The 15,323-nt window shown below is 39.3% G+C and overlaps 1 protein-coding gene across 1 annotated transcript in view; it reads right to left on the bottom strand.

Moving 5' to 3' along the window:
* Positions 1–10,129: 10,129 nt before the first annotated feature.
* Positions 10,130–15,323, bottom strand: part of GOLGA4 (golgin A4) — a gene marked incomplete at its 5' end in the record, with an annotated part of 30,914 nt that continues 25,720 nt past the window's right edge. Inside the window, 2 exons of the mRNA XM_009707788.1 lie at positions 10,130–10,159; positions 12,668–12,754. Of these exons, the coding sequence (XP_009706090.1) occupies positions 10,130–10,159; positions 12,668–12,754 (117 nt within the window). The remainder of the gene's footprint in view (positions 10,160–12,667; positions 12,755–15,323) is intronic.

Here is a 15,323-nt window from a genome sequence, read left to right on the forward strand (position 1 = left end):
AATTCAACTCAAATCAGTGGAATTAAGGCGAGGAATTTGCAATCCCCAGAGCGATACTCACTCTGAGTGAGTGAAGAATATGAAGCGAATAATGAAGAGTGAACAATGTGAGAGAGCAGCACAGCAGTTGTGGTAACACAGCAGGCTCTCTTGTTTATGAGCGACATTATTCACGCACCTCAGTGACTGGCCCTGGTACAAGAGAGGTTCTGGGAGGAATTTGGCGGCAACCACCCTGTCATCCCATAGACCAGTGAGAAAATAAGACAAATTTGGAGGTCGATGTGACGCTTCCGTGGTTCACCTGCTGACGTCTACTGAGTCGCTTCTAGCATCACTCGACTGAAACAAAGTGGCAGGCTCCGAGCCCTCTTGCTCAGTTGATGAGGACTGACGAGGCGGCACTAGCAATGTTAGAAAAGGCTTGGGATGTCTTCCAAAATGAAGACAGCGACTGTCATCCCCAAGCTGTGAGACTGGGGTTTGGTAGAGGCTCCTCCATAAGAAATAAGTCCAAGCTCAGCCTCACCTCCCATTTCAGAGAAAAGCAGAACCTTTGGGAAAAATTAAGAGTATGTGATGCTTCCCCACCCTCCTTGCAAGTGCTTACAGACCCACACGTCCCCGGTGGAAGCAAACCATGCCTCTGTCCTCAGCAGCATCTCCAACAAGACTGGGACCAGCTTGGTCGGGCTGGTCACAGTGCGCGTGACATCAGGTGAGATGTTTAATTACCCTGCCTTCCCTGACACGTGATAAATTAGTCCAGGCATCCCAGTGCGACACATTAAACACACTATGCCCACAATTAGTTGACAGCAGCAGTGACGTGAGATATAAGCAAAGTTTAATTGTCACCTTGTCTAAAGGGCATGAACTGAAGTTATTTTTGCCTCCTCTTGTCCACCACATTTATTTGATTCCCTAACTACAGTATGCCATTACCGCAGCCACAAAGGGTTTTCTGAAAACCATCAGGATCCTGCTGAAAAAAGTCTGTAACAATACATAGATTGACTTCTATTTTTAGTCAATATTAGAGCTTATCTAAAGTAAACGTTAATTCCGGCTTCCCTGTAGTCAGCACCCCTCCCAGAAATACACACTCTTACTCTCAACCTATAAATACGCCGGTGACTTCATGCATTTGCCTCTTATGCTGCCTCCCAAAGCTCTATAAACCAAGCAGCAGACCCGTGCTGCCTGGCAGCTCACCGAAAGTCACTCTCACCTTCTGCCTGTTTAAAAACTTCTTTCCAAGGAGACACCAATGCACAAGCCCTGGAAAGGCTCAGCAAAGACGAATGAAATAAAGCATTTAACAAAAAGTCTTTAACGAACAATTGCACGTAACCAGCACGTAAAAGAGGAGCTGGAGAGAGTGCCCGTACCCCGCAGCTCTCTGCCCTGCAGTGCCCCTGCCCAGGGAAAGCCGCTGGCTCTGCCACAGCTTCTGCCTTGCCCCTTCATCGACGTGTCCACGTGTGCCCATCCAGAAGGTGCGAGGTCAACTCTAGCTCTCCAAGCAGAAAGGCTGTCACCAATCCCTAAACTTCTTTTTTTTTTTTAAAAAAAAAGGTTTCATACAGCTATAAGTAACTAAGGTAGCGTATCTGCCCATGCTTGAAGGCCTAAACATAGCCAGTCCTACGCCTGGCCGTGCACAGCACACTAAAAAGCAACCACACGGCTCCTTTGAAGACCTTAGTCACGCTGGCCATTGCCACCAGTGCACGCTCCCCTCTTCCTATATTACTGTATTAAGCAAGTCTCGTTAAAAAAAAAAACCCCAAACATTTAAAACCCTACAGATGTAGGTTCAGGCAGACCCACAGATAAAGGCGCACCCCAGTTCCCAGGAACTGGCGTGGAAGCTTTGTATTTATTCACTGGCTGAATAAGGAGAGCGCTGTAAGACCAGCACAACTTCCATCGGAGTGCTAGGTAGCATGGGGATATCTTCATCGTGAGAAAAAGAGCAGGCAACCTGGAGCTCTCCTGCTCACCCTGTATTTATAGCAACATCTCTGTTGCTCCATCCTAAAAATTAGGTCCCACTGTGGCAGAACCTACATACAATACACAGAAACTGTGCTTCACCTCAAAGAGTTTAATACCCTGAGAATCATCACGTCCTGAATGTGCTATCTGAAGCTGAGGGGGGGGGGCCGAAAATCCACACATTTGTGGTTGGAGCAGATTTTAGTTCAGTGAGTAACAGCACCAGAATCTCGGGGCTGAAGGGTGCTGTGCTGTAAATAATGCACAGATCACACGTGCCGGCTGCAGGGCTTCCAGGCGAGGACAGTTTCTTTCTATGTGGAAACAATTTTTGAGGAAGTCGAAGCTAGAATTCAGCGTGGGAAAGCAAAACATTCGCGCTCTGAAGATAGCTCAGCCTACTTACTATTTTTATTACTGTAAAGGAAGACCCTAGTCTTTCACCTCATCCCTCCTCCTCCTCCCACCCCCCCCCACTTCTTTAATCACCACATAACTCTGGTCCTAGCCTAGGCGATGAGGAGGGAAAATAACCTCCGTTATTTTTAAGGCATACTACTCTGTATGTTATAACCCCCAGACACCCATCATGACCACATACACCAGTAAGAATTGCTGGACAGGCTGTGTCTTCCTTTTGTGTAGTTCGCAATTTAGTTGTTTCAAGCTTATGACCCATCTCCAGTAGGCTTTTCCACTTCTAGGCATAGGGAAACACGGCTCATTTTGTTAAGGGATAAAGGAAAGTCTATTATTTTCAATCCCACAGAATAATTTGTTGCATCAGCAAGGATGATATTTGGTAGTATCCATAAAGATATATGGATGTGTAAGTGAACCTGAATATCCAGTTACATTAGCACAGGATATTCCATTCCAGCAATTCTCACGTGTTGGGGCACAAAATCTCACAGGCAGCAGGGAGATCTACCTCTAGACAGCTTGTGCCTGCTCAGGACCGATTACTCCTACCCTCTCCGCAACAGCTGATGGGCTGTGAGAACAGCTGGAGTGCTGGTCAGAGACGTGGCAAACAGGGTAACCTAAAAACTTCTACATAAAACCAGTAATATATTTAATACTTCTCATCTGATCTGCCATGATGAATCTTAGATCTCAAATAACTTGACTCTGTACCTACTTATCTTTTCTCTTCCCCGTTCAGACGCTCATTCTCTCCTAGTTTTCTGTTTCTCCAGAGCTTGTGGCTTGAGTGAGAAAGACTGGCAAGACTCAGCAGAAGCACTGGCTTACAGTTAAGGAACCACAGAGCATACGTCACGTTCGCTGCACAGAGAGATGCCTGTTCTAAATTTGTACATACTGGCTGTTTGATCCTTTTGATTCATTTGCAAAAGATATACCACTGCCTCATCCAAGTTAAAAGACTTTTAAGTGCTTCCTTTACTCCAATAAAACTGGATGATGCATAATGCCGCTAAACGCGATGGGTATTTTTCTTGCACACATCAGCACTGTAACGAGTAGGAATCATAGATCTAAATAAGAATGCTTAATACTTTCTTGGACCACTAAAGCTTCCAAAATATAAACAGTGGCAAAGATTACAGCCTACATTTTGCTATTCATCCCTTTTCCTTTCCATGAAGTTAAATCACTACTCAAAGGCTGGAGATGTAAGCCATCCAGCCACAAAGAGAGGCCGGTACAGCTCAGCAGGCAAAGGTGTCTCTGCCGCAGGCGGGCTGACCTCAGGGTGCCCTCCAGACCCCGAGTCCCGTCAGCCCCCAGGCCCACGCAGGTCTTGGTCTCCGTTTGGAAAAGCTCTATTTGGAAAAGCTTGGTACCTGCCAAATGGAAGTGGGTTTGGTTACGGCACCACGCCTAGTTAGAGAACAACGACCTCGACCGTTTGCCCAAAGGCCACCAGGTGATGACGTGACCTGGGCTGCTCTAGAAGCTGCAACCAAGAGGAGCAAGTCCTGTGTCACAGCAGATGCCTGCACCGCACTTCGCTCCACCATCCACTGCTGTACCACCATGTGCTAGCACTGCCATAAGGTAACACGTAATTACACTGGGGTTAATTACACCTTCTCTGAAATGTCACTTGGTACTAAGTGGCAGCTGTCAGAAATAACAGCTGTCACTGTTCTACGACGAAAGAAGTCTCTAGGGACGTGCTTACTCGGAGTCCAGGTGCCTTTACAATGACTCGAATACATACAGGAAAATAAGTCAACGTTAAGAGGGGAAGACTAGAATCTGTGTCAACGAGAACCTGCCAGAGAAGGGAAAAATCAAAGGTGGCAACTCCTAGATCATAGACATTATGTAGAATAACATGAAACTTACTGCTTGCTTCTGTTCTAGCATCTGTAATTTGCAAAATTATAAATATGCACAACCAAACAGAGCAATGCTTTTGAGGACCAGTACACAGGAACAGCCGTGAGGATTCATTTATAGCCGGGAATGGACAGCCCACAAGTCGAGGAGAGGCTGCCAGTGTCTCCTCACCTCGACGTTGCAAAAGAGCTGCCTTTTCTTGAAAAAGCAAATGGAAAAATAAGTTTCTCGATTTAACAAACTCCACAGAGGGGGGAGAAAAAAAAAAAAAGTATTTTCTATAGGACGTATGGATGGACAATAAGATTGTACACAAGAAGTATGAATGACAAAATGAAACCAATCTTCTCAGTATTCATCCTAGTTTTTGGAGAGTCTGGAATCCTCATTTTAGGGGAGAGAACCAGATACCACATACTATGCAGAAGGGAAAATAATTTAGGTATCACTCACAGAATGAGGGACTACAAATGGCAGAACTAGAAGGTGGATGGATTTATAGACGATGTTTTTATAAAACGTTTGAAATCGTATGTTGCCAATATCAGCCCAGGTGCTGAAATCATACAGAAATTAAAAACCTGGTACTTTTCATCTAAATTACCAAAGTTTAATCCTTAGGACACTAGAAGATGTTGATAAACATTTTAAGTCTTGACTTTATAAATAGTTCTACACATTTTTTCCTATGCACATCTGTGTGGGTCCATAAAACTATAAATACAATATATATTGCACATAAGACTGGGGGAAAGTTCAACACAAGACAATTCAAATACATTCTCTTGCAGCAGCATCTTCCAACAACCCAGTCTGAACAAGCTTGGGATCCTCGAACCTTTGCTAAAAAGGCAGCCAAAACTTTGATAGAGTCTTTGGCTTTTAGCTACATTTGTCTAAACAAGGATATTATAAAAACAGAAGTATTTGTGGCCTGGAGTATATTAGTTTATAGTCACACTAGCACTACTAGCAGTATTTCATGACACTCCAACAACAAAAAAACCCACTACTCAAAGTGAAGATCTCGTTTTCATGCTTTCGCCCTAACTAACTTCCTTTATTTAAACGCTAAAGCAATGCTTTAGTTACATATTCTCTTTTAAAAAAATCTAGCAGTTAAAACTTCAGTCTGACAAAACTCCCGTATTTAACACACTTTCTTGTTAAGGAATAGTTATGTGATTGCCTATGAGTTCTATATAGAAGGGAAAAAAAAACATTTAACTTTTTCAAAATGTGAATTTGGGGAGTCGTTATCTGATTTCAGTTTAAAAAAAAAGAATCAAGGATAACTACAATCTCCTTTGCACTCTTTAGTTAGGTCACTTAAGAGAAAAAAAAATTATTTACTCCATCCAATGTTGTATGAATATACACTATTCCAGTTTGCTGCACCGCACTTAGGTCATGCTTGATGAAGTACAGTCCATAAGTATACCTTTCATGGAAAGGGAAAAGAACAAAAATGGAAAACGTGAAAAATAGCCTATTTGTGAGGACAAGAGAACTGTAAGTGATCCTAGTGATACTTGCTGTCAAAGTAACAGATCCCTGCATTCAATTTCCCAAAGCCTAAGACAACATACACCTTACATGGAAACCTGAAACTCAAATCTATGTTTTAGATCGCTGTCATAATAGCGATAGCAGAATCCTACAAATCCTCAGCCAGCTACCAGAGGAACAGGCATTTTTCAGAGCCGAACGTACCCATGTCAAGTCTGGTCAGGCTGCTGCTGTGTCAGGCAACGCGCCGGACGATGCCGTTCTGCTACGCAACAGAAGCGGAGAGAAGCTCTTATAACTGAAACCATTGCAAAGATGATTTGATAATTGACAAAAGGAAAAAGCTCAAAAAAACCCCTAAAAAACTCAGAAGCTACAAATAATAAAGCAGCATAAATATTTTGCCAGAGACAAGGCAGCAGGAAATAAAGACGTAACTCTGGGTCCTTAACTATCAAAGGCAAACCATGTCCCTTTAGACTGTGAACAACGATTTACAACCAGATGACCTTGGAGCACTCAAAATTGTTGCACTTCTCCCAGGATACAAAAACTGTGCAAATAAACGGTGAATCCCAGTGCATTTGCAAAAAACCCAAAACAAACCAAACAAAAAACCCCAACTGTGTCAAACATCCTACACGTCATTGGCCTGCACTTATTTTTTTGAGCCATGCACAAATATTAGGCTGCTATCTGTGCCCTGGCCGGAGGGTCAGCTACCTGAACAGGACATGGAAAACCACCGGACATGACAAAAGAAATGGCTGAACTTGACAGGTAACAGGATGAGAAGCTGACAAAAGGGACAGTTGTGAGGAACAGCTGGATCTCACAGGTGGTTATGGGGGAGTCGAGAGAAAAGGCTGAACTTCATAGATAATTAGAGGCAAATACTGGGGAATGCAGTCTTGAAATGCCAACAACGCCGAGATAATCGCAACTCTAATACCGCATGAAGCTGAGATTAGCTAGGTAACAGGATGAGAAATACAAAATTTGGGTACACAGAAATAAAAAATTTGGGGTAGTGCCCTTGGGTACAACAGTTGGCATAGGCCAACAAATCCAATCTGTCAGTTTGGACCACACCACACTAGCCAAACCTGTTTCTGGGGTCAGGAGGACCCGCTGTTTTCCTTGGCTAACAGGACAGCATGCAGAGGAACAGACCGAGCATCCCCGTAGCAGGATGCATGTTCCAGGCCTGACAGCATCAGCACCTAACCACCGCTTCCTAACAGCATTCAGAAGCATCCTTCAGGCAAGCAGTATATTTAGAAGCTCTTCTCTGAACAGAAGCAGGCTTCTTTAAAGGACTGCTGCTCCTAGAAACAGGTGATAAACATTATATTCATGGAGGACTGATCACCTTGAACCATCCTGGCAAACCAGCATACACAGTAGAGAAGACAGTTATTGACATGATAAGTATCAAAGGAGCTGGAGAACAAGTTAAATTTATCCTAACTTGCATATCACTTCCAGGATCACAACTACACATGCCAAAATGACCAGACAGGCATTATTTAAAAGAACAAAAGTACATAATTTAAAACTTTTACAAAACAAACTTCCCTACTTGCTATATTCTCACGCCAGCTTTTCAGCTCACCATGTGTCTGTTTCACCAATTGTGACCCCTTGAAAATCTGAAGGTCTCCACTGACTTCTTAAGAAGAACTATTCAATTACATTGACCTCTTACGAGAGGGATTTCAGCCTGGAAATGTCTCAGCTAAGGACGTCTCAAACAGGAATAAAAACAAAACTGGTGGATCCTTTCAAAAGAAAAAAAATCATACCGAAGAAGTTCCAAAACTATACAGTAAATAAACTTTATTTCATCTCAGCTCTTGTCAGATTAGTGCTGTCAACAGTCACAGAGCAGCATATGATACAGTTACGTATTAACTATTTACAATTTACAGTAAAGTACTTTTTCTCCAGAAAATATAAGTACCAAAGCTAGGAGTAAACAAATGAGGTACTGCAATTTGGATTTATTGTAGGCAAAAGCATATAGAAGTGACCTTTAGCTAACAATCTTAAGATCAAATCGGGAGAGAGTAGTCATCAAGAGTGCCTAGTTCATCAGGAAAATCACCTTAACCGCTACCCATCCAAAAAAGTATTGCACAATTAATTCACAAATAAAAAAATAAATAGAAGAAACAAACCATTTATTTCAACTCTTAAAAAACATCCAGTAAAGTCTGTGTAGAGATACAGTAGTGGGCAATTCCCTCCTAGGATAAAGTCTTTTCTTTCCTTTAAAAAAAATAACCTTTAACCCAAAATAGAAAACAGTGTTCAATAGAAGAGAAAAAAGAATCATCGCCATATAACCTGTGATCTTGACAAGGCAAGTTTTAACTATATTCATGGTCCAAAGGTGGTGCTGAGTTTTGGTTCTTGCTGTTCCGTTTGTGACCTTAAATAGATGCTGTCATCACAATTTCTTCAAGACAGTTGTAGCCATGACTAGAAGAATGAAAAGTTAGAACAAATTCTCTCAGTAATGTAACAACTTAGAAGCACTTAATATTAAAATAATGACATTGTTTATTCAAAGGAATAGGAGATGCAAGAATTTCAGATAAGTCAAATCATTGAATTATTAACTGATTTCAAGCAAGTCATTCCATTCCAGTATCTGCAAAACAGTTAAGAAACGGTGATGAAATTGAAATAACCTGTAGCAAAACAGTCAGGAGTCTCACTGGAAATAGAAAGTCTACTACATTGCTGCATCTTAACCCAACAAAAAACTAAGTTGTCCTCTCTGCATAAGGCCTATCATCAAAATTGAAATGATGAAGTAAAATTTTGGGGCTAGCAAAAAGCCTCCTCTACCAGGAAAATATTTATTGCTTTCACGATGAAGTCAGCATCATCTTAATTTCTAAGTTTTATACAGGCAAGAATCTTACCCCGTTTGCTGGCTATCTACTGGCATAAGTCACAAAAATACTTGAGATAAAGTAGAAAACTCCAGCCCAAGAATGAGGTCTCAACAGTTTCCATACATATTAGCTTAAGTTATGAAAGTATAACAGGTAATTGCTGACATTAAGGGCAAAAATCAAGCCCTTCTGTGGTATGCTTCCAACGCGGCTGAGAACGCCTGAACTTTTTACACAAGCATGACGAGAATTTAAGTTTCAGACATGCTTTCTGCAATAGCGTTGTAGATAGCTTTGTCCTATCACTACCAACAACTCAATTATTTTCAACAGAGGGCTAGGAAAAAAAAAAAAAAAAAAGAGTTGCTGATTTTGTCAAGAGGTGATCAAGGCCAGGAGGCAAAGAGTCCAAACTCTATTGTGTCTTAAGTGCAATAAAGTGCATCTGCTATTGTATTCAAAGGTTTAAAAGAACACAAAGATGAATAGATTTTTTTTTCCCCTTTGAAACAGATATTATTTTGTATTGAAGGCTATATTTGCATGACTTCAAGAGAGGAATTCTGATAGCCCATCAACTGCAGCGTGATAACTGGCAATGGAAACTGCCAAAGTTAATCCCTTCTGCTGGGGCGGGGGTGCAGGCCAACCACTGCCTTTCAGCTGACGGTGAGCGATTGCTTCACGCGCGCTGAATCAATTCCTGGCAACCGTGCTAAAGCTTTTCAGTTGCAAAGGAGCAAAAGGAAAGTTGGGCTGACCGTATCCTATAGAATTCATCTGAAGAGTTTATTCTCTGCTCTAGCTTCTCTTGATACCAAGCTAAAGCTCTGATTCACAAAGGTACTGATGTTTAAATTCAATCATATCCTATTTCCCCCACAGAGCGTATTTCACCAATTATTTTTTTTTTAAATAATCCATTCTTATAAGATGTAATAATTCATTTCAAGAAGTACAGTGTATGTCTCCCATAAATCTAACCTACTTGCCTATTCAAAAAAGGAGCTCAGAAAGTGAATAAAGACAAAACAAAGCCAAGTGTAATAAAATTCAATATTACATATTAATTGATTTAAAATCTGATTTTTTTTTCTACAACTGAGATTTCTGTAGCTCAATCAACACTTGAAGTTATGCTTATTACTTAGAAAGATTGGTTTTGAATCAATATTTACCATCTTTGAACTTGGCTTTGTAAAGCAAAACATGATTAAGAGTAGAACAAAGTTTATAATACACTTACAGAACAAAAAAAATATTTTTTTAATGAACAAAAGCAGGCAAGAAAAAAAAGCAGAAGAATGATTAATCTCATACTACAGGTTTTATCTTTAAATAAAAGAAGTATGTATTAGGCTTCACACACCCACATGCAAACTAAGCACAGACTAACAGGATATTCAGAAGATACCTCTGCGAGGTGACGCAAACTACAAAGCCAAGAAGAAAAGAAGTCCAATAAGCTCTTTGTTAATAGTGTAGAGAAGAACTCTGTGGACATCTACTGCTTGTGGCTGAGATTGCTGCAGTTAGATCACAATGACTATGTAGTAAAAGCTACATTAGTGAAGGAGATAGACTCATCTAGCATATGTTTATTGACCTAGGAATTTGTCAAAAGTTTTCAGAAACCTGTTAAATGTATGGCCATTAACAGCATAAATAATTACTCACAGATACTTAATACTACACACACTTATTCTTTTTCAGTAGCACAGTTAATTAACAATTCACACATCAAAATTATAGATGTTTTGATCATAAACTAAAATACAGAAACAACCAAGCTTCATGTTAAAAATGCACGTTTACGTTCTAGTTCAGAACTTTATTGCTTATGACATCTAAATATTGCATATTTTCAAATACCAGCATCACTCCAATATTAAGTGTGGAGAAACACTACTGCAATGTTAGTAAACGTCAATAAATAACAAAAAAGCAAGCATATTTCTTGACAGAATAATTTACGAAGACTCCTCCAACTCTTTAGTCCAAAACACAATTGCAGAAGACTCGCCCCCAAAAATAATATGTGCTTCATTAAACAAACTTAGTAACTTTGAAATTGAAGAAAAAATTTACTACATACTCCATAATATGCCCTAATATTTCCGTTTCCATTTGATGTCTAATTTAATCTCTTTGTGGATATGGAAAGAAGAAAATTCATAGGCTAGATCTGAGCCAAGAAGGGACTGCTACTTGAAACCCAAGAAGTTTTTGATCAGGACATGAAGCTCTTTGAATGATGATATCCTTAACAATCAGAGCACTCGAAGTCTGCAAAAAATCTCACTGTATGTTCTAGGCAAAATTTAATACATGGACCTCACCGAAAAGAAGTTGTTGGATGAATTCAAGTTACAGTTTTATTTAGGATCAGAAGTTGTGAATGTCTGTTTTAGGAAGACCAGGTTTTAAGTATCAAAAAGCTGAAGGGACTGCAAAATAAGGTCCATTTCTCTAACCTCACTTTTGGCCAACTGAGAACTCCAAGTGTTTCCTACATATTACTCTAGCTTGCCAAAACAGCAACAAAAAAGCACCAGCTTTCTACTTGAAGGTCAGACAGAGAGAAAGCATTAAGAGAAAATCATGTTTGGGATGTATAATACTTATTGGCGCTGCAGTATAATCAGCATTTATATCATTCCAAAAGTATTTTAAATATTTAAGATTGCAAGACACTCTCAAATCTACTAAGTGTACAGGAAAAGGCTGAAGTACTTAAAACTTTCCTCAGATTTCATACTTCAAGCAGATGAAACGGTAGAATTTTTTTTTTTTAATTTGTTTCAATGGATCAACAGAACTTTAATGTAACTACTTCAACTGAAATGTAAAAATGTTCAAATTTTTGTTTTATTCTTTTTCTGCAAGTGCTAAATAAATATATATGCAAGGCCAGTGAGAGAAACAGAATGTAATTCTTCTTCTCACTTTAATTCCTAAGTATTTTACTAAGCTCACCCCCAAAGAGAGGGATCACAGTGTTGACTCCAGATACAAGATAGAGAAAACTATTAGTGCCGGTTTTATCTTAATAAAAACTAGCTCAAATACATCAAACAGTAACAGTAATACCAAAGAAATGTTTATGCTCAGATATTCTTCTCTTTTGGGTCTGCTTCTCAAATCCAAATTCACCTTTCTGGTAAATAGATCAGCCAGTAAATACCAAGCAACTGTCATGTAATAAGAAGTGTATTGAAACTGGGGAAATAAACAACCAACCAAAATCAAAGTGAAGTGTTTAAGACACTCATTTTTGACCCATCCCGACTCAAAGGAAGCCTGACATATTTTGATAGTTTTTCAGCACAAAAATAAAGCAGGCTCTTAAAAAACAAAATAAAGCCAACCCTCTCCCCCAAACAACTAAAAAATCAATACCAAAACCCAATCTTGTTAAGATACTCACTTAAGATAAAAATGTACATAGGTGACTGAGCTAATCAGTTTTCTATTCTACAAGCAAAATGTCTCTTGTTTTTGCCAGAAATTTTAGCCCAGGGCTGAAAAACGCCACTTGACATATTTTTCATGAAAACTGGTATGACTCCACAGAAACGTCTGAATTTAAGAAACATGAATTTTCTGTCAGATTAATTTTTTTTTATTAGAAAATTCATCTGCAGAATAGTAGTGATGACTGATCTTGCTTTGTTCTGTTGTACCCAAAGCAATCAGAAATATAGTTTAACTGATGATGAGAAATACTAGTTAAGAAAATATGCTTGCTTTTTTTCCCCTCACTTTTGCTATAAACTCAAACCTACAGCTGGAATTTGACATTCTACTGAAGAAGAGGGACAGAGGGAGAAAAGGAGTTCTCTTGAACACTGACACAAGGAAAAGAAGACTTAAAAAAAAGTTTCTAATTCCTTATTCTTGCAACCTAATCTCGTGCAATTTGGTTTACTTGTATAACTTACCAATGGCCGAGCATCTTCTCGTTCTAGTATCTTCTGAGCCTGATCTGCTGGGAACTTCAGCACTGTTGTTATAACCTTGGCCATTGTCTGAAAAGAAACAGGTCATCTGTAAATAATTTCATATGCACTAAAATGCTTTGTAATATTTTAAAATGCATTTCATTTAAGAATACTGGATAATATTTTTAGTACTGTCAATGGAAAACATAGTGAAATGAGTAAGGTATAACTATTTGTTTCACATTGTATATGCATGACACGTTACGTGAATTATTTGAAAACCACAAAGGGTCTTCATTTCACATTGTCACAAACGATGTAATACGACGTAAGCTTTATGGTGTCTACCCTCAAATAATTGAGTCTATTAATAAAGACAGTGTACTGTTACAAATACTGCTCCTATCACATTCGATCTTAACGCCGCCTTTCTGAAAAGCACATTTCAGGTGAATGGCACCTGAGAGAATCCTTATGAATTCAACTACATTCAGAGCATCCAAATATTCTGTAAAGAAACGAAACACCGAGAAAGCGGATCCAAATGTCAGATGTGGAACTCCAGTTGTGCAAATATTTTTAGCGGGTACACAGTAACTCCATATTAACACAGCATATCATTTAGACATCCTCAGACAAAAGATGGAAGAATAACAAAGCTCTGTGCAAAATAGGCAACAATTACTTCCATTTTATAAACAGATGAGTGGGAAACTCCAAAAAGCACAAAACAAGGTCCAGGTAACTTTTACAAGAAAGGTCAGAGTAAGAGCTGCAGTGCAGCTCAAACAGAAGGCGATTGCTACAAAAGCAGTAACTGCTGCTCTTAAAGAATGTGGCTGAGATAAGATTGCTGCTCTCCACGTCTGCTGTTTATTACCAGTCTCACGTGTGGAATGAAGAGGGAGGCTGTGGCAACAAAGCAGTTGCAGGACAAAAATGACTGCAGCTAAAAGTGAGAGGTAAAGCTCTAATTTGCAACAATTGCTTCGGTATATAAATTAACTAGGGATAGAAACAAAAAGACAGCAAAACAAATGCAGCCCTGTTGAACGCTTTCAGCTCAAAAAGCTTAATTAACACATTAATAGTTCCTATAATTAAGAAGTAAGTGCCTCTACTGCAGTTCCCAGATATACAAAGGAATGTGCTCGGTGCCACAAACTAATATCACACTTTTCTAATTTCTTTTGCCAAAATCCTCATCACAGTGATTTAGGACTAAAAGATTAGAAAGCATTAAGCTTACAATCTATTCACACTCACTGTAACAGTCCTATCAAGAAAGCCCTCTCTTAACAATTTTCTACAGGACACAATGGCATGCAAATTTTAAAGAAAAATGCAGAAACACTGCAAATACTCCATGAAAGCAGAGATACTTATGTGCCAACTTAAATAGGGGCTATGTAAAACTTTATTTCCCGAAAACATCCATTTTGTAATTTATCACTAGGAATGACTTGAAATTCTCTTGAGTTTCTGAGGCCACAAGGGAGATTTTGAAGCAGAATTATTCAACACTATTCACGGTTGCATAGTTATAAAACAAAGTTACAAAGATTGCAGAATTTAGGATAGTATATTTAATATAGGCTTACCTTATCCCTCGAACAGTCTATTCTACCATAAAAAACCCATAACAACTCTTTAAGTGTGTGAGTACCCACACATATGTTCCTATACGTGCATCTCTGTACCTACCTATAGAAAGAGCCTGAGCTTTTCCAAACATAATAGTCAGTTCTTCTATAAGAGATTATAGTTTGCATTTCCATTTCTTTCTATGAGGTTGATATATTTAAATGTGTCATCTCTGAGAATAATACTTTTGCAATGATATCGATCAGTCCCCTCAACACTATTCAAGAGCTGCTGGTCAAAGGCAGAACTTTCAAAGTCAAAGTTTAACCTTTGTTTTATACCCCTTGTTTTTCTGCAATGCACAAGAGCATGTTGAGGTGCCAGAAAGAGATCTGCATAAATTTACTATCTCAAACACGTATGTATTCCATTACATTCTTCTATGCACCTAGTTGGTATCAACACACACATTTATTACAGATATACAAAACTCGGACTGATTTTCTGGCCTTAGAAGAGACTCCAAACAGCATAATGAATTTCTAAGTAGAGGACCTAGGATTTCTACAAGACTTAAAATTTAGTGTGCAGTACAGCTGGACAGTGCAACTATTCACATGTCTGTAGAAGATATTATTTGACCTAGTGGCATATGCCATGTATTTCCAGCTTCAGATATTCTGAACAAAGTGCATGCTCAGAAAAAGCTGGCAATCTCATTTCCTATATCCCGCCAAGGAAGAGGTAAAAAATAAAGTTGGACTGGAGGGCAAGACAGTAAAGTCCCCAGCGAAGACATGTGCACGCCTTGGTCAAGCAGTTTACAAAGAATGTGATAGGGTACAGGTTACACAGTATGACCATAATTCCTGACTCTTAGATGCTGAGCCACTATCAACCCTCAACATTTCTCTTGTGTCTCCAGCACTATAACACAACTGATGGATTCATTAATGTCTCTACTCAATACGATTCCAGGATTATTTCCCAGGCTGCATAAATGGCAATCCATTCTAGATAGTTTGCACAGATTCTCTTCAACTCCTTTCAATAAAGCAGAAATAATGTCTGT

The sequence above is a fragment of the Cariama cristata genome, unplaced genomic scaffold, assembly GCF_000690535.1.
Source record: "Cariama cristata isolate BGI_N322 unplaced genomic scaffold, ASM69053v1 scaffold2319, whole genome shotgun sequence".
Lineage (NCBI taxonomy): Eukaryota > Metazoa > Chordata > Aves > Cariamiformes > Cariamidae > Cariama > Cariama cristata.